General features: G+C 61.5%; 2 protein-coding genes across 4 annotated transcripts; one reads left to right on the forward strand and one right to left on the reverse strand.

Moving 5' to 3' along the window:
* The first annotated feature begins 606 nt into the window (after positions 1-606).
* LSM14B (LSM family member 14B) lies at positions 607-11,207 on the forward strand. 3 transcript variants are annotated; one of them, XM_039864751.1, is made up of 10 exons: positions 611-903; positions 2,689-2,852; positions 3,744-3,873; positions 4,672-4,788; positions 6,644-6,811; positions 7,023-7,100; positions 7,268-7,429; positions 7,748-7,898; positions 9,291-9,476; positions 10,070-11,207. In XM_039864751.1, the coding sequence occupies exons 1-9, from the start codon at positions 777-779 to the stop codon at positions 9,460-9,462; spliced, it is 1,269 nt and encodes a 422-aa protein (XP_039720685.1). In that variant the 5' UTR covers positions 611-776; the 3' UTR covers positions 9,463-9,476; positions 10,070-11,207. The 3 variants fall into 3 exon arrangements, with proteins under 3 accessions (XP_039720686.1, XP_039720685.1, XP_039720687.1); XM_039864752.1 differs by lacking the exon at positions 7,023-7,100 and having other exon boundaries at positions 607-903; XM_039864753.1 differs by lacking the exon at positions 4,672-4,788.
* Positions 11,208-12,591: 1,384 nt separating this feature from the next.
* Positions 12,592-18,223, reverse strand: PSMA7 (proteasome 20S subunit alpha 7). The gene is made up of 7 exons (XM_039864758.1): positions 18,030-18,223; positions 15,690-15,816; positions 14,920-15,044; positions 14,338-14,460; positions 13,729-13,848; positions 13,063-13,125; positions 12,592-12,797 (listed from the first exon to the last, which is right to left on the reverse strand). The coding sequence occupies exons 1-7, from the start codon at positions 18,123-18,125 to the stop codon at positions 12,705-12,707; spliced, it is 747 nt and encodes a 248-aa protein (XP_039720692.1). The 5' UTR covers positions 18,126-18,223; the 3' UTR covers positions 12,592-12,704.
* Between the last annotated feature and the right edge of the window lie 51 nt (positions 18,224-18,274).

Here is an 18,274-nt window from a genome sequence, read left to right on the forward strand (position 1 = left end):
GACCCTCTCCTTCAACCCCCAGGACAATGGGCCCTACGGCCTCCGCTTCACTCCCAGGACAGGGGCTCCCGCCTTCACCTCGCGGAGCAAGGAACCCCCCCCCACCGCGGCCCCGCCTTTGCCCCGCGGGCAGGAACCTCGGACCGCCCGAGCTGGGGAAGGGAAGGGCCGGGACGCGCCCCGGCCAGCAGGTCCCCTTCCAAGGCGGGAGAAGCTGTCCCGGCACGCTAATGTGGAGGGGAACTGAGGCCACGCGGAGGGGGACTACGCAGCGTACTAGCTCGCGGCGCCGGGGCCGGGGCGGGGCCGACACGCGCGACAGGCGAGTCCTGGGGCTCCGCCCCCATCTCCGCCCGCCCCGCCGAGGCTCGAGCTCCCACCCCGCGCGGGGCCTGCCGGGAGCCCACAAGGAGGGGGGCGGAGAGCCGGGGAAACCTGCTCGAGCCGGCGGCGCTCGCTGCGCAGGCGCGGAGCGTGGGCCCGCCCCTGGGCGGGCGGTGCGGCCATATTTAAAGGGAGGCCGGCGCGGCGAGCCAATGGGAGGCGAGCGTGCGAGGACGGGGCGTGGCGGCGCGAGGCCCCGGATGTGGCTGCAGCGGCCCCTCCTCCCCCGCGCTCTCCTCAGAGACCCCGGCCGCGCGCCGCCGCTCGCTCGCTGGTCCCCGCGCGAGCCCCTCGGTCGGCGGTGAGGCGGCGCCGAGGCGGAGGCAGCGGCGGCGCAGCGGACGGCGAGGCGACCGCGCGGCGGTGAGCGGCCCGGGCGGGCGGCCGTCGCCATGAGCGGCTCGTCGGGCACCCCGTACCTGGGCAGCAAGATCAGCCTCATCTCCAAGGCGCAGATCCGCTACGAGGGCATCCTGTACACCATCGACACGGACAACTCCACCGTGGCGCTCGCCAAAGGTAGCGGCCCGCGGCCGCCCCAACCGCCCGTCCGCACCCCGCCCCCGGGGCGCCCGGGCCTCGGCGCCGCCGCACCCCTGGGGCGCCCCTCGCGGTACCCCGGCCCCGGGCGGCCCCTCCCGCGGCCCCTCGGGGCGCCCCGGCACCCCCCGCGCCGCCCGGCCCCCCGGGGCTGGGCCCACACAATGGTCTGCCCCGGCGGTATTGTGTGCGACGGGCCCGCCCAGCCCGGGGGTGGGGCGGGGAGGTGGGGGAGGGTCCGGCTCCCGCGACACCTCCCCCTCCAGCGCGTAGCCACCTCTGCAGGTGGGGGTCGCGGTCGCTGGGCTGCGTCCTCCCCACCTGGCGGCGGGGCGGCCTGCGCGCCGAGCCCCCTCCCTGCGAGGGCGGGGCGAGGGGCCCGCGTCTCCCCGGGGCCTCCCCACGAGGCTGGGAGTGAGAAAACTCGGCTCCTGCAAGACCTTCTGGAATCCATTAAGCGGCTGGGGCCTTGAGCCTGAACAAATGCCACGTTTTAACGGAACTTCCTGCCGGGATCGGAGCCCCCGTCGGCAGCTCGCTGCCCGGCGTGAAGCGCTTGCCTGCCCCGGCCCAGACGTTCAGCCCAAGGGTTCTCTCTTTGTGACAGGTCCCTGCCTGTAGCCACTGGTGACCACACAGAAGTCCCCGAGAGAGTTAGAAGAAGGTGGCTGGAGTCTGGTTCTAAACTAGCCCCGAATCTTTACTGGGCTTGTGGAGGCAGGGGGTGGCCCCAAAGTTTCTTTGTCTTCATCCTCTAGGAAAGATGGCGAGTGTCCGTCCTCTGCCTCCTAGGGAGAAGTGCTCAGTGCTGCCTGGTCTGCAGGAGGCCTGTTTGTTTGATGGGTCTGGTTAGGCTCGAGAGGCCAGACGGGGCCTTAAATGTTGGAACACAGCTTAAGTGCTGCTTGTCAGAGGGAACCCGGCCTTGGGGACACAGGCATTCCAGACTCGGGAATGTCTCTTCGAGCGTAGTGCCGGAGTTCTCGGGTAGGCAGGCCACACTGCTCCAGGAGCTGGTGCAGTGTCACGAGATGTGCGTTCACGTGTGCCCTTGTCACTTAGTCTCGTTTGACTTGAGATCCCAGTTGGAGAAACAGGCCAGAGTAGTCCCGGGTCCTCAGCAGGAGTTACGTTCAGGTGGGCGAGGAGCTGCTGCTGGCCCAGCTCTGCCCGACACCTGAGAAGGACACCTGAGAGGGTGCGACTTGCTGGGGCTCCTCGAGCCCTGCTGTGGGGTGGGGACCCTTGGTAGACGCAGAAGCTGGTGGCGTGGGCCGGTTCTGAGCCCCTTCTCGTCGTTTCTCTGACACCTCCCGGCTGGTTGTGGGTGAGAGGGCGGAGGCGACCGTCAGCCTGTTGGTCTCTCTCCTAAAAAAGCAGACTCCCCGGGTGCTGTGTCCTGAGGTTTCAGTGGCCGTCGGGGGCCTTTACTCGGCTGAGTCACACGGGGACGGAGGCTCTCTGCAGAGCAGACCCCGTCCCGCGGCCAGTGGGCCTTCCGTGTTCGCACCCAAGGACGTCCTGCTTCACGAGACTGCCAGGCTTGCACGTCGTTCCCTGTCGTATGAGACCTAGAACTTTCTGGAGCTTTGCCGACTGGGCTCTTGTAGGCGTTTTCCATGGGAAAGGGTTGGAGTAGTTGAAATACAGAAATTGGAGCCGAGGCCACTTACCTGTTGGGACACGCGGGGGCTGCGGGAGGAGAGGGTTGGTAGAAGGCCCTTGGCCGAGGACGACGGCGTAACGGTTTTTCTCCACCCTAAGTGAGGTCCTTCGGTACTGAAGACCGTCCCACAGACAGGCCTGCCCCTCCGAGAGAGGAGATTTATGAGTACATCATTTTCCGGGGAAGTGACATCAAGGACATCACCGTGTGTGAGCCCCCGAAAGCTCAGCACACACTCCCTCAGGACCCCGCGATCGTCCAAGTAAGTGTGGGGCTGTGCTCCTGTGCGGGCACGCTCCTGGGAGCTGCTGCTTTCCAGTGGGTGTCGGTGTCATCCGTGTGGCCGGGGAGCTCAACTCGGGAGGGGCCTTTCCATGGGAAGTTGTTAATCTTCGTCTGGGCCGTCAGTGTTGTGGAGGCTTTAATTCCCGTAGCAGCAGCGTGTTCTAGAGAGTGAGGCCAGGGTGTGTGCGTGCACGTCTGTGCGTGAGAGAGGCGGGGAGGAAGAATGTGTGGGTGCTGGGGGAGTCGTGTCTGGCCTTAGTTTCTGGCCAGTCTCAGTCCCAGTGGCACGGTATGATTGGCGTAAGATGCTCGCAGGGGGACGGCAGGACCTGCTCTCTTGGCTCTGCCGGGATGCTTAGTTGCAGTGCTGTGGTGTCGCGCTGTGTCTTGGCTAGGTTCACCAGGGAACCCGGGCTAGCGTCCTCCGGACTTGGGACTTCCGTACTCATGGGCTCCTGGGCAGCTTATCCTGGGGCTGAACGTGCCATGGGTGGGCTCCAGGGCACAGGCAGCAGTGCACCTGAGGGCACAGCAGCAGAGGGAGGAGGGAGGCCTGGGGAGCTGCAGGTAGTTCAGGGCAAAGCCAAGGATAGCATCTCTGTCCCCTTAAAAAGCCTAGACCACCTGATGGCAGGCAGTGGGGAGCCATTGGACGGCTTGAGTTAGGAGAAGGTCATGAGAATTACCTGGACAGGTGGGGCTGGCGATGAACTGTGGGAAAGGCGGCTTTGAGCCCACTGAGTGCTGCCAGGCCTCCAGGCACGCAGGCTGGCAGGTCCGCTGCCGTTCCCATTCTGAGCAGTGCTCCCCAGGCTCAGGGCGACGGGAGGGCCTTGCACTGCTCTCACCTGTGTGTCTCCTCGCTCAGTCTTCCCTGGGCTCGGCCTCCTCCTTCCAGCCACACGTGCCTTACAGCCCCTTCAGAGGGATGCCGCCCTACAGCCAGCTGGCCGCCAGCTCCCTGCTTAGCCAGCAGTATGCAGCATCCTTGGGTCTAGGTGAGTGATCTGTGTCTCTTTGGTAAACTGCCTGTGCTGGGACCGCTAGGAAGCAGGGCCACGGGTCCTGATGGGGGTCACTGCTCTCGCCACGTTCAGCTCATAGGGCCCACTTAGTATGGTGCTCGGTGCAGCTTCCCTAGTTGGAACGTTTCACGACTGCTCGGCCGAGCGCACGAGAGGCAGCAGTCCGTTTCGGAGCAGACGCGTCAGCGTGCATCGAATGTCAGTCTGATCCTGGGTGACAGTGACGGTGCATCTACTTGAGAGACGTAATGACTGACAGGTGTAATCACGGATGAGTTCTTGCTGCGTGCACCTTTTCCAGTCTCTAAGTATAAGTTAAATACACCACCCACGTGTCACGTCCTTTATCGTTCTGCTGGCAACGCTTCGCTTAACGGTTCAGTTTCCCCGGGTTGCTTAAGCTTGGAGTAAGGGTCCCCCACACCTGTGGGGGAGGGTCCGCCGGACCCGGCCCAAGCTTGCGATGCAGCCAGACCCCAAGCCCCGGGGTCGAGTCAGCAGGGACCAGCCACCTTGCTCCTCCAGGAGTGGGCGTGAGCGGGCCCTAGACAGTCCTCTGGGTCACCTGGCTCTGAAAATCACGTCTTGCTTGCCGCCACTGCCGCTAGCATGGCAGCGCCCTCCGCCTGGCTTCCTGTTTCTGGAATGGGCTGGTGTGAGCGGAGTCCCGCGAGATGCTGGGCTCGTCCTGAGCCTGCGGGACGCGGGGCCGGTTCCTCGTTACTCATCCGCACTCTTTCTTTGTGCTCTTTCTCCTTTCTCCTCCTTTAGACAAGCTGGCCAGCCCGCCGGCCTCGGCCGCAGCCTCCAGCCCTAGCTCCTCTCCATCTCCACAGCCCGTTTCAGAGCCCGACCTGTGCTCAGAGCCACACCAGCTCGCTTCCAAGGGTAACAGCAGTCTCGGAGAACTGCATGCTGTCTTGCAAGCCATCCTAAGCGCGAGGGGGAACCAGTAGACCAGAGTGGCAGTAGCCGTAGCAGACAGTTTGCTAAGCCAGTGGGTCAGTTAAGCTGCTTCTCTTCGGTTCAACAGAGTCCTAACCTAACTAACTCTCAGTGTTAACGGAGGATTAGCAAGAACCGGGGAAGCACTCTGCTTGCTCTCCCTGAGTCCAGGGTCTGTCCGGACCTGTACTGCACCTGCCATGTGTGGGAAACGGCCCTGTGCACGGGAGGCCGCTTCCCCAGGGGTTTCTGCTGGTCCCGCCTACGGTCTGCATTGCTGGGGAACACCCCTGAGCGACTCACATCCCTCGTCCATCAAAATCGGGGCCTCAGCTGTCTTTGTATAATAAGGCTACTTTAAAATAAGGTGAATGCCCTGAGCTGTTGCCATGTGAACGGTACGGGCTCGATGCCTGGCTTGTTAACGCTGGTCTGCATCCCTGTCTGCCCAGTGGCAGCACCTGGGAGCGTCTTTTGGCCTTTCCTGATCGTGTTTCACCGGAGGTCTGAAATCCACATGCATGGCCATCGGAGGCAGAGCCCTGCCCTCACCCCTGCAGGGACCTGGTCCCAGGCGGCAGGGGCGCCTGTGGCGCAGCCACTGCTGGTCTGTCGCTGCCTGCGTCGCTCTGTGCCCTGCACAGATGCCAGTGCAGTGGGGTGCAGAGCAGTGATGTTCTCTCCCTGTTTGGTAATTACACCGGATGGTTCATCATTTTTAGTACCAGCAACATAAAATGGCTCGCAGGGCAAGGTGGCTCTAACTGCACTGGTGTGACAAAAAGCAGAGGGGACCAGGTTCTTGTCCCCGGCAGTCGTAGTGTGAGCAAAAAGCAGTTGGGAGCTGTGTAGCTCAGGGAAGGCCATACTGAGAGAGGTGACAAGCCAGAGAAAGGGGTCTGGATGTATATCTGTCACAGAGGACACTTGCAGGTATCACTTTGAAGGCTGCTGCAGCTGGTCCTGGGAGTGCTTTGATCTGGTGACAGGGAATTTGTCACAGTCATTTGTCTAGTTTCTGTCCCGTGTGGAAAATGAAACATCCAGTCTTCATTTGTGTTGGGCACCCCCACGTGCTTGCTACCTTGTGGTCAGGGCCCATCTTCTGTCTCTAACCTCTGCACACCCCTGCCTAGCCCCACGTGGCCAGCAGGCACTTGGAGGCGGGGTCTGCTGTGCATAGCGCCCTGTCTTTCCTCCTCCTGCTTCAGAGGGCCCCCTGGGAGGCCCGCTGGAGCGTTCGTCGTCTGCTGTGCTTGAGGCAGCCTGGAAGCCTTCATTTCCCTGTGATGAGCCTCGGCCCTCGAGAGCAGCGCAGGCTGTTATTTCTCTCTGCTCAGCTTTTACTGCTTCATCCGTTTTGGTTTTATTGTGCCTTAAGCAAAAGTGACAGTGTTCTAGATTTTAACTTAAAAGGCAGACAATTGTTTTTTCTGGGTAATCTCAGACTGAGGTGGTTCTCGCCCAGCCTGAACCGGCACGAAATACGTTCCCAGATCAAGAATTCACCGGTGTCCTGGGGCCTCCAGACCCCCTGGGGGGTCAGAGCCTGAGGTTTTCAGAAAGCCGTTTCTAGGCTGCCTGTGAGGTGCTCATTTGTGGCCCGGTGTTTTTCCTTTGGGGTTCCCTAACGGGGAGCATGGGCTGAGCTGGCCTTGTCACCGCCGGGGGGCTCGGCCCAGGCGCAGAGTGGACCCCCTATTTTCTGCCCGACATGCCGGCCAGAAGCGAAATGTCTGCTGGGTGCGAGGCTCGCTCCTCCTCCCTGTCTTAAAGCCTCATCCTCTCCCCGACTCAGGAGCTGGTTTTCCATCTGCCCCCGTCGGCAAGAGCCCCATGGTGGAGCAGGCTGTCCAGACCGGTTCCCTCGATAACCTGAATGCCAGGAAGCCGTCGCCCGGCAAGGGCCCAGTGGGGATGCAGCTCAACGGGCGCCCGACCCCGCCAGGCAGCAAGAGCGCCAGCGGTACTGACACGCTTGTGCCCCTGGGGTGTGCTCCCTGTCCTTGCTGGGCATCCTGCGTTCCGGGGGGATCTTTTTAAAAAACAGCCCAGCCCCCATTCTAAACGCCGCGAGCTCCTGCAGAGCAGGCCCCGCCATGTGCCCCGCGCTGCCTTTCTGGCTCCGGCTTCCGCTCCCGCAGCTGCTTTCCTTAATCTTCCCTTTTGCGCCTTAGATGTAGCCCAGCCGGCCACAGTGCAAACTCAAGGGCAGGTGAACGACGAAAACAGAAGGCCCCAGAGGAGGAGATCAGGTAACAGCTGCCGCCACCTGTGCTCTGGGCCCGCGAGCCACCCCGGTGCACTCTGCCTGCGCTGTGCCTGCTTCTGTCTGGGGCCGCCTCGGGATGCTCTGTCCCCTCTGTCACCCTGACGAACGTCGGCTGGAGGGCTCATCAGCCATGACTGTCGTTTCTCTCAGGGAATAGACGAACCAGGAATCGCTCCAGGGGGCAAAGCCGCCCAACTCACGTCAAGGAGAATACCATCAAGTTCGAAGGCGACTTTGATTTTGAGAGTGCAAACGCCCAGTTCAACCGTGAGGAGCTGGACAAGGAGTTTAAGAAGAAACTGAATTTTAAAGGTCTGACTCGTTCCTGGAAGGTGGTGGTTGTCCTCCCGAGCATTGTCCGTAGAATGGATCAGGGAGACGCTGGCGCCGTGGCGTGAGGGCGGGGCTGCTGACATGGTGGCCAGTGTCAGAGTGACAGTGCATTGGATGGCATGGCCCAGGGACAGGGCCAACAGGAGCCAGAAGCAGAGATGCCACTTAGCACAGAGCACTCTTGGCAGCATGTCACCAAGGCCTGAGGACAGCTGCGGAGCGGGCCTGCGAGGGCCTGCCTGGTAGAAAGGTGCTTTGTCTGCGGCCCAGCATCCTGGGGTGTTCTTCTCTGTGCAGATGACAAAGTGGAGAAAGGGGAGGAGAAGGACCCGACACTGGTGACCCAGAGTGACGAGGTGCCAGCCGAGGAGGACCACCTGGGGCCCAACTGCTACTACGACAAGTCCAAGTCCTTCTTCGACAATATCTCCTCTGAACTCAAGACCAGGTCGGAGGGCCCGGGGGGCGGCGAGGGAGACCCCGAGGGGCTGGCGGGAGATGCGCTCCGCCTCGGGGGTCTGAGCCCGGCGTGCTCCCGAAGATGCACTCACCTCAGCGCAGGCAGATCTTGTCAGCCCCTCTCACACTTGCCGTGATGCTTCCTGTCCCCAGCTGACCCTGGTGGCCTGAGGCCCTTGCTCCCTGAGGCAACTTGTGAGAGTGTTGTGTCCTGGGCCTTTTTTTTCACCTGACTGCTTGGGGCTGGTGACCCCGTTGTGGGCTTTGTTTTTAGCACCAGTAGCCGGTGCTCCGGTGGTGTCCCCTGGACACGTTGGACAATAAGAGAAACAGAACGAGTGGGGTAGACACTCGGATCTGTCCGTTCTGCAGACGGGGCCGGGCACACTGTGCCGGGTACTGAGGGTGCAGCAGAAACGAGCCAGGAGAGCCTACCCCCCATGCCTAGGCGTCCTGGCGGGGGGAGGTAGGTGGGAGAGGACACACACGTTATAAGGTACAGATGCCCTGGGGAGAAGCACATGGGCGTGCAGGGCGGGGGTCAGGCAGGAGCGTGCTGAGGACTCCGAGCGTGAGCGAGTGAGGAGGCTTTCCCAGACAGCGGGGTCACCCTGAGCGCTGCAGGGTGCTGTCGGGCATCTTGCCATGTCTTTAGTGAGCGCGGCCACGGGCCACCGCGGAGGTTTTCCCAGTGTTGCGGGGCGGGGTGGGGGGAAGCTTGGCTTCTGCACGTAGCTGATACGGAGGTGGTGGGGGTTGCTGGTGGGATATGAGGGTGGCGGCAGACTTGGGCCGTTGGCCAGGGGTTTCTGCTGTGTCTTTAGACCAGGTGGCTCTTTGGGGTGGCTTGGCAGCAGCTCGGCTGAGGATGTGGGGCCCATAAACAGATACGGGGTCCTCGCAGGAGGTACACGGGGGTGTCGGCAGCATACCGAGGTGGCACGAGGATGCTGGAACAGTGTAGGGTGCTGGTGCTCTGTCCCCACTACCCCTAAAACAAGCATATTCTTAGGGACCCTGTCCCCAACCCCCTTGTCATCCAGGAGAAGCTTGTTTGGACAGAGGGGACCATGATCTCCAGGTTTTGGAGCCCAGTGGGCACTGGGCTTGGCACACAGTGAAGGCTTCGTTTGGAGCACATCAGGGTCATGTGCTTGCCTTCAGTGACAAAGCTGTGCGGGTTTTGTGCATAGCAGCCCATTTCTCAGGACAGGCCTGGTTGACGTGGCTGGGGACATTGGTAGTGTTGGGTCTCGTGCTGCAGAGTCCTGGCTGGGTCGCCCCTCTGCTGGCTTCCAGTGACTGGAAGTTCCTCCTCCTGGCCCGGGAGGCTGGGAGTGGGTGCCCCGGCTGCCTGACTCATGCCTCTTGTCTGGTTCAGTTCCAGGAGGACCACATGGGCCGAGGAGAGGAAGCTCAACACGGAGACCTTCGGGGTGTCGGGAAGGTTTCTCCGTGGCCGCGGTTTCCGGGGCGGATTGCGAGGGGGCAGGGGCACCGGTACGACCCGGCGCAACCCTACTTCCCACCGAGCTGGGACGGGCAGAGTGTGAGGGGGCAGCCAGAGGTGAGTGAGGGGACCCTCCAGGTCTTCTGTGGGGAGGACGTGGGATGGGAGCCTCATCAGGAGGAGCTGTGAGTCACGCTGTGAGCCAGGGAGCGGCCGGCTCTGGTGTGCAGTGAGAAGGGACGCCTCGAGGTTCAAGGCCAGGCCGAATCACCCAGCGGGCTCTTAGGGACGGCGGGCCCCAGGCCCCGCGCCGGCCAGTGGAACCCAGCCCTGGGGAGGGGCCCAGGCCACAGTGGGTTGCTGGGTGCCATCACCAGGGTAGGGGCGGGTCAAGAAGGAGAGCCTGTCACAAGCCGGGGTCGCACTGCCCGAATGAGGACCCGGGTGATGTGTGTGCCCCCGAGGACCCCAGCCGAGAATGGGTTATGGTGCTGACCCGCCCCAGTCGGGTGAGTGGGAGCTGGAGCGGTGTCCTAATGGCTTTCACAGTGGCTTGTGATGGGACTGTCTGGGAAGCTCTGGTCTGAGGGGGAAGGGAGGGGCAGGGTGAGCCGCTCCTGCTTGTTACTTAGGCCACAGTGCCTGGCTTGGGCTGGGGCGCTGCAGAACACCATGGGCCTCGCGCTTACTCGGTGTCTGTCCCCTTGCAGGCTCCTGCTGAAGCAGCGGAGACGAATCTGTGTGAGGGCCACGGAGGACACCGCACTGATGGGAGACGCTGGGCCCCTCTGTTTACTGTTTGCAGAATTCCCACGTGCTACTTTTGTTCTGGACTTCACGCGACTTGGACGTGGTCTGAGTTGGAACCACTTGTTTTGGGGAAGTGTTTATGGGAAGCCTCTCCGGGGCGTCAAGATCTTTTGTTCTTACTTGCACACAGTGTAATCTAAGGTTTTGGTATTTTGCAAAGAGGTTTCTAGAACGAAAGCTCGATTCTCATTTCGTGACTTTTTTTTGGCCGCTTTGACTTTGAAAGTGGAACCAAATCTCCTTGGGCAGTGTGGCAGCCGGGCGCGGCTCTGTAATCCAGCTGGCCCCTGGTGTTGCTGGCCTGGCACCCCCGTGCCAGGTGGGGTCTCAGGAGCCAGGCAGGGCCAGCGCAGGGGTGAGGGGGTGGGTGGGTCTAGGACAGGGAAAGTGGGGTGTCCCGCAGATCATGTTGTAGAAGCAAACCAGGCACCCTGGTGTCCAGATGGTGGTGTCAGTTTTGGGGGCCGGTAGGGTGGCAGGCTGGGGGTGCATAAGAGGGGCCCTTAACATGAGCTAGGAGCAGAGCGTTGCTCAGAGCCCATCTTCCATGGGAATTGGGATCAGGTGGGAGCCCAGGACAAGCCCCCTTGGGGTGTCCCCGTTGTTTCTGCCACGTCCCTGCCAGCCCCTGACCTGGGTCAGCCACTGTTCAGTGTCTCAGCCACTTGGAAACAAGCCAGTCTTTCTTGCAAGGTCGGTTGACCGAGAGCATATTCCTGAGCTGTAAATAGTTGTGTTTTTGTTTTACAGGGGTGGAGGGAGGGTGGGAATCCTAATCCACGCTGCATGGGTAGGTGGGCCAGCCCTTCAGTGTAAGCATGCGTCCCTGACGGCGTCGTGTTGAACACGAGCACCTTGGAGACTAAACCCCCTCGAGTAGCTGTAAGGTTTGGTTCTGTATTAAGTTACTGTAAAAGCTTGGGTTTATTTTTGTAGGACTTCCTGGCTAACTAAGAATTAGAACGTAGCAACGGGGCTGCTCTGTTGGAGTACTGTAAATTGTACTTATAAATAAACACACAAACCTTTAAAACTTTCCTCTCTGCTCTGAAAGTAAATAGTGCTGTTGACTCTGCCCAAATCCCACCATGCCCAGCACGGCTGCCCCAGGCGGGTGCCATCAGGCCCCGAGCTGGTCGGACTCGGGGGGACCTCTGGGGCTCTCGAAGCAGACGACCCCGGCTGGTCTGATTGAAGTGCAGGGCAGCGTTCGCTGGGGGCCGCCTCACGGGGCGAGCGGCTCTGCTCTCCGCACGCTTTGGACATAAAATTCTACGAACTCGGTTCGCAGGTGAACCTGCTGCAGATGCGGCCCCGTCTCCCCCGCTTGGCCTCTGAGCTCCCCGGAGCACCCGTGTTCTTGTTGCCTCAGCAGCTGCTACAGGGCGGACCCCAGGCCCACGTGGCAAACCAAAGATGGCTGGTTTCAGATGCGAAGCACCCACTCCCACTGAAATGGGTTTCTGGGCAACTAGAAGCCCCCCCCAGCCAGCTCCCTTCTGCCTGTCTGCGATTGTGGGGCCCAGAGCAGGACCCACTGGCGGGCGGTTGGCCTTTTAAAGTCTGGGTCTGGCTGTCAGTTTCAGGATTTGAACAGTCTTGGCAACCTTCCTTTTTATTGGCAGTTACTGTCTTTGACCCATAAAAGGAGCCCTCCCATAGCGTCCATGATTGATGCACGCAGCCAGAGCGGACGGTCTAAACCTCAGGCAACTCTGCAATTGGTCTAAGTATTGCCTCCGCCGAAATTCTTAGTCGTCAAGTCATAGTTACCACCTATGACTGACCTCGCCCTTAAAGTCTTAAACTGAAAACTTTTTGACAATTACACATTTTACGCCGTGCTTAGGTATCGGCCTCTGGACCCCCTTTTAGAAGTGGGTACGTAGGTGCTGTTAACTGAGAACCCGGAATAGAGGCTGGAGACCGAGGAGGAAGGCCCAGAATCGTGGCGTGGTTCTGAGGGAACTGGCCCAGGACCCAGGGCCACCACCGCACCAGCCCGCCAGCTGGGCCTCGTGCGAAGCAGCAGAGATGGTTTATAGGCCCCTTCCACAGGCAGCCTTCTAGCTAAACGGTGAGGGCCCGGATCAGCCAGCACCAGAAGTTACGGGAAACAGAAAACATGAGAACTGTTAAGACTTTGTCTACGCAGCCCAGAAACAGAGCTGTGAACGCGGCTGCAGGGTTCCCAGTCCGTGCTGTCGACGCCGTGTCCTGCGTCTCTGCGTCCGTTGGTCTCCAGCAGCACCCGTGCACTTGGACTCCGAGCCGCGGGACCCCACACACTGTCGTCTTGGAGCCTGGCAACAGGAACGGGGGGAAAACCCCACTAAGGAGAACAGGCAGAGATGAGCAGAGAGGAAGACTCCATTTCCTCAAGAGTTGCCATTACCCCCAAAAGACACACATTCTCTAAAAAAAAGGTTAAAAAACAAGTTTATTGCGGGACGCCTGGGTGCACTGATGAGCGGAATGGAAATGCCTTGTGTAGAATCCTCCATGATTTGCATTAAAAACCGGCCGGCGAGGCCATCACGACGCTTTCTTCTGTTTCTTCTTTTCGTTTTCTTCTTTCTCTTTTTCAATTTCAGCCACATATTTCTCAATTTCCTCAGGATTTAAAATCTACCAGAGAGAGTTCAAGGTTAGCCTCCAAGCCAGGTGAGCGGCCCGAGGGGCACTCCTTGGCAGGTGATCACCAGAAGGTAGAAGCAACCCCACAGCTGGGGACAGCTTTGGGGGGCCAAGGGGACAGAGGCCGGTCTGCGGGGAGCCTTGAAAGAACCAAGCACCTGGTGCCAAGGCCGCAGCAGCCAGCCCAGAGCTTGCACCCCACCCCCAACCCCCCGCCGCGGATCCCTGCAGAGGCCGCAGCGGGTGCGGCCAGTACCTTGAGGGGCTGGTCTCGCCTCATGATCGCCAGCTCAATGTTTTTGCCACCGGACTGAACCACCTTAGGGGGAGAGAAGAGCATCAGACACCGTTTCCCAGCTCGAGACCAAGAAGCTCTGCCAAGTGCCTTGAGCAGTGGCACGGCCCTGAACCCAGCACTGGCACACGCTCGAGTGCGAGCACCCAGAGCTCTGGGATAGCTGTGCTCCGTCCTGTCACCTCTTGGCATTCAGACTTGGGCTGGGTCCCCTGTCCTTTCTCCTGCAGAGCAGCTGTGCCCTGCCTGCCCCTCCGTGCGCAGGCTTTCCGGCGATCTGCACTGTCCACTAGGCCCTCTGCCTCTGGCGTCGCCTGCCAGCACTTCCAAGGTCTTGATCAAGCCCAGGTCACCCCACCCTTCCCCCTGGTGCTCCTCATTCCTGACCAGCAGCAGCTTGAGGATCGGGAGGGCTAGGGGTGGCTGTGAGCTGGGCTCCTGGGCAAGTGCCCAAGCCCTCTGCTGCCCTAGCTGCCCGGCCGTGTGCCTGCACGGACGGCGAAGCGGAGACGCCCTCGCCGCCTCCTTCCTTGTCCAGTTCTGTGTCACCCACCCTACCCAGCCCTAGGAATGCCACTCCAGCTGGGCATCTTCAATGTCTTCTCCAGGTTTCAAAGGCGGGCTTACTTCCAGGAGGGCCCTGATGACCAGTTTAATGGTCAGGTCGTCCGTCTCAATGGCTTCGTCGGTATAATTCTTCTCTAGAAATTCACGCACTGACTTGGCACCCCGGCCTATGGCGTTGGCCTGAAAGAGAGGTGTTGCATGACATGGGGGGTGACAATCCAGAGCCAACCCAAGAACACGGACACCCTGTGTGGGCCAGCCAGTGGCTGCCCACTCCCTGTCCCAGGTGCTGTGGTGAGCAGCGTGGTGGGAGGTGGCCTGGGCCCCGGGCCCTGCCCTGCGCCTCCTGTTCACAGGGGGCTCTTTGGAGCCGGGGCAGATTCTTGCCAAGAACTCCGCTCTGCTCCCGCCGCATTGCTGAGGACACACGGCCGTTTACGTGATGCCGCGTATCCTTACACCTCGCTGCCCTTTCCCTACAAACACCACCGTTTAACGACTTTGCTGCCGCCACATGAGTCAAAGTTTTGTGGGACAAAGGGGTTGTGTGCGTGCCCATGCATCTGTATGAGGCCAACGTAAACCGCACAGGCCCGGGCCCTCCCGCCGGCCTCCCAGGCCTCATTACTGTGGCAAGACGGACCGAAGTCTATTCTGCCAGGGACTCACCTTCCAGGCGTGGTACGTGCCCGACGGGTCAGTCTGATAGAGTCTCGGGGTACCATCGAAGTCAAAACCCACAATCAAGGCGGAGATGCCGAACGGCCTGCGCCCGTTGCTCTGCGTGTAGCGCTGGCGGGAGGAGGTGCGTGTTAACGTGCTGACTCCGCACGCAAGATCCCTGAGCCCACCGGCACGCCACCCTGCCGCGCTCTGGTGCGGGGCTCAGGGGCTGACTTTGACCCCCCGCCATTCGCGATTCGGATGACCGACAAGATGAGCCAATACTGTCTGCGTTCCTGCCGTCCTGCCTTTTCCCCTAGGAAGCTGTGCTCGGGTCCGCGACTGCACCATAAAGCATGACTGAGGCCACGTGAAGCATGGCAGACGCGCATCCTGGCTGCACAGCTGGCCGGGATGTGGCTGGCTTTCAGCCTCCTCCCAACTCCTTGATCATCCCCAACGGCAAGACAGAAGCTGTCACTTCTCTTAAGTGCATTCAGACTGCCCTGTGCCACTAAAGGGGACAGCGCCACTGGACGGGAAGAGGCCGGGGCTGTGACAGGGCCCAGCCACGGGCAGGGGCCCCACCTGCTTCAGACTGGCGATGTAGCGTGTGATGTACTCCACGGTGACGGGGTCCTCCACCGTCAGCCGGTGGCTCTGGCACTCCACCCGGGCCCTGTTGATGACTATCCTCGCGTCGGCGGTGAGGCCTGCAGGGACGGCAGAGAGATTCGGCACGTCCGCTACGACTGGAGACAGTGCACACAAGCGGACAGCAGTGCCCCTCGGGCAAGTACCCCAAGACCAGTCCTTGAAAACCCGGCGCTGGCATCACACTCAAGGGACGACCACCAGTGCACCCGGTTAGCCTCCACGAACTCCCCTGAGAGCACTGGACAGACGAAGAGTTGGGTGTCAGACCACGTTCAAACACACTGATCTTGTGCTCAGGCAAGTGAAGCCCTAGGTTAGTTGAGGTGGACTGGGGTCCTCTAGTCTGCGGGACCTGCCCAGGGAGGAAATGGGTTCCAGAACAGCACGCCCTGCCCACCCCGCCTCCCTGGCACCGTTGGCTGTGCCGAGCCTGACCTCGCCTGGGTCTGTAACTGACCCAGTGACGTGCGGACAGCGGTGGTGGAGGTGCCGGCACAGACCCCTCGTCCTGGGGTGCCTGTGCTTCAGCCACCTGGGGCAGGGAGCCTCCACACCCAGAAACTGGCCAGTCCTTTCTGAAAGACCCAAATCAATTGCTTTTAAAGGACGTCAGTTTACCTGGGGTGCACGCGGGCCTCCCGAAAGCCCGCCCCCGGCCGCCCCCAGCCGCCTCCGCTGAGCCAGCACTGGCCCCAGCTCACCTGCGAAGGCCATGCAGACGTTGTCGTCCAGGGCGCAGATCTTACGCACGGTGCGCTCATCCTGCAGCTTGGCCACGGACTTCTTCTCCACACCGAGGACGACAATGTCCCTCCCTCGGACGCCAACCTTCAACGAAATCACCACGGCGCTTAAGAAAGCAACGTGGCCCTGCCGCCAGGCACAGCTCCCAGAGCAGGTGTTAATGGGTCCTGTGACTCCCACCCCCGCGGGCCACCGCTGTGGACACCACTCCCCGCCATCCATGGGAACGGGCCACTCCAGCAGAGCTCGTCCAGGCACCACGACCGGGTGCCCACTCCCGTGCCTTCAGCGCGCTGCTCTACGCTAAGCCACAACACGGCTACTGCTAAGGAAGCGGTGTCTGCACGCGTACACGACACTCTGGCCCAGTGACTTGGCCACCCCGCAGGGCCTTCCAACACGCACACACAGGCGGTCCTTCGTGAAGGGCCCTGTGGCCGCCACACCCTTCTGCGGCTGCACGCATGGGCACAGGAGTGGGGAGGGCCGACTTCCTGCCAGGTGGAAGGCCACCGCATCAACTATTACTGGGCTCAGCCCTCTTTTTATGGCGAGTACTGCACAGCGGTGAAGGATGCATTAAAAATTGAAAAAAGTCCCTGGCGGCCAGTCAGCCTCAGTCAAGCTGGAACAGACTCAGAGGGTGCAGCCACTCTGCAACGCAACACCAGTTCTTTGTCCAGAGCAGCACTCCCCCCACCCCCGTCCTCCGCCCAGGATGCCCGGAGCACCCTCTAGTCTACGACAATGAACACTGTCTCCATGTTGCCAAATGCCCCCGAGGCCAAAACGTCTGGTCTGCAGCGTCAGATTTGAAGGCGCTTTCTCAGCAGGTGACCTTCAAAGGCACCAGGCCCAGAGACACCCGGTGGGTTAAGCAGAGCCAGCCACCCTGGCTGGCCCGAGGTGGTACTGGGGGAAGGTGGTCAGTGGACTCTTTATCCAGTGTTAACACGAATGAGGCCACAGATGGATTTTGAAGCTTCCTCTCTAAAGATGCTCAAGAAACGAAAACAAGTCACAGCATAGCGTGTACCTCATTTGCAGACTCCATCCCCCGAACTACTCGGTGACGAGTAAACGCTGTAATGACTGTGTTCGTGTGTATCACCAGCCCACAAGCAAATCCTCAAAGACACCATGAATTTAAAAAGAGAGTGCCCACGAGGCAGTGGGTCAGTGCCCTGCCTGGGGGCGGGGAAGGCGGGGAGCGGAGGTCCTTGCCTGGAGCAGTCAGGGTGCATAACTGCAGAGCTGATCCTGAGAGCCTCCGCCCTTTGTTCTCAAAGCCCACTTGGACCTGGAAGACAACTGCTTTCTCTAACATGGAACGTGCCCTAACCTGGGAGCTGTCTGGGCACAGGCCACCTAAGTCACCTGCTCACCTAACATTCACCCAGCCAGTGACCAGCCAGCCCTGCTGCCGACTGCCTGAGCCTCCACTCAAGGGTGGTGCATCAGCACAGCCCACACGCTGCAGCCACACCAGGCCCTCCTGAGGCCAGCTCCTCCACGCCCGGGCAGAGGTGAGGTCAAAATGGCCGTCACCACCCAAGCACCCATACCCGGTCTGGAGCTACGAAAAGGGAAGAGAATGTGGCACTTTGAAGCTCACCACTCACACCTAATTTGCTAGTCTGCAGGGCACCTGTCGTCAGTCACCAGCAACATCCGCCTCAATTGCCGCGGCTGAGAGTGCAGCGTTTCCAGGAGGGCGTCCCATCAGACTGCCCTGTCCCGTCCGCTCCCAAGCCGGGCACCCACTGTGCACAACGTGTCCCTTTCCACTTCCTTTAGCAACACCAACGTTGCGGCTCCTGTGTCCAACTAAAGCCACTGTACTAATTCCAAAGGCCAGTCGGACAAAAAGCAACCGACGACAAAGAGCAGGCTGTCAGCACGGCCACCGGCCAAAGCCCGATGAGACGCACCCGGCCCCACCCGCCCCGCGGCCAACGCCGCGCTCCAGGCCTCCGGGACCCAGAGGGACGCGCTGCCCACCCCGAAACCCTCATGTGCACAGCCGCGTCGGGCCCACGACCGCTCCGGCCCCCCGCACGTCCCGGGCACCCCCATATCCCAGGGCCTCCTCGCGCCCCAGCAACGCGGCCAGGCCGGACCCTGTGGGTTCCTAGGCGTGCTCCCCACGTCCTGGGGCCTCCCTGGCCCCTTCGGCCGAGCCCTGGCCTGCTCCCCGCGCCCTCCACGCTCCGGGGCCGCCTCGCGCCCCAGCAGCGCCCCCAGGCCCGGCCCGCTTCCGGCCGCCTCCTGGCCCGGGTGCAGGGCCCGCCGCTCACCGCGGTCGAACCCTTCTTCACGGCCTCCTGCGCGTACTCCACTTGGAAGAGGTGGCCGTCGGGCGAGAAGACGGTGATGGCGCGGTCGTAGCTCATGCCGGCGAGCAGCGCGGCCAGGCCCGGGAAAAGCGCACACTCACCGCGGGGCAGCCAGGCTCACGACGCCGCCGCGCCCGCCCCGGCACCGCCCACTGCGCCGCTGGCGTAAGGCGGCGTCAGGCAGCGTCGGCGGCGTCGGGCGGACG

This window comes from Pteropus medius, unplaced genomic scaffold (genome assembly GCF_902729225.1).
Source record: "Pteropus medius unplaced genomic scaffold, Ma_sr-lr_union100, whole genome shotgun sequence".
Classification (NCBI taxonomy): Eukaryota; Metazoa; Chordata; class Mammalia; order Chiroptera; family Pteropodidae; genus Pteropus; species Pteropus medius.

Excerpts from the sequence above, each read along its gene's own strand:
- LSM14B (XM_039864751.1), top strand. The coding sequence starts at position 777 with ATGAGCGGCTCGTCGGGCACCCCGTACCTGGGCAGCAAGATCAGCCTC. Across the intron at positions 3,874-4,671 it reads TGCAGCATCCTTGGGTCTAG|ACAAGCTGGCCAGCCCGCCG; the intron begins GTGAGTGATCTG and ends CTCCTCCTTTAG. Across the intron at positions 7,430-7,747 it reads GAAGAAACTGAATTTTAAAG|ATGACAAAGTGGAGAAAGGG; the intron begins GTCTGACTCGTT and ends TTCTCTGTGCAG.
- PSMA7 (XM_039864758.1), bottom strand. The coding sequence starts at position 18,125 with ATGAGCTACGACCGCGCCATCACCGTCTTCTCGCCCGACGGCCACCTC. Across the intron at positions 15,045-15,689 it reads CGTCTGCATGGCCTTCGCAG|GCCTCACCGCCGACGCGAGG; the intron begins GTGAGCTGGGGC and ends CCGTCCCTGCAG. Across the intron at positions 14,461-14,919 it reads ACATCGCCAGTCTGAAGCAG|CGCTACACGCAGAGCAACGG; the intron begins GTGGGGCCCCTG and ends TCCTCCCGCCAG.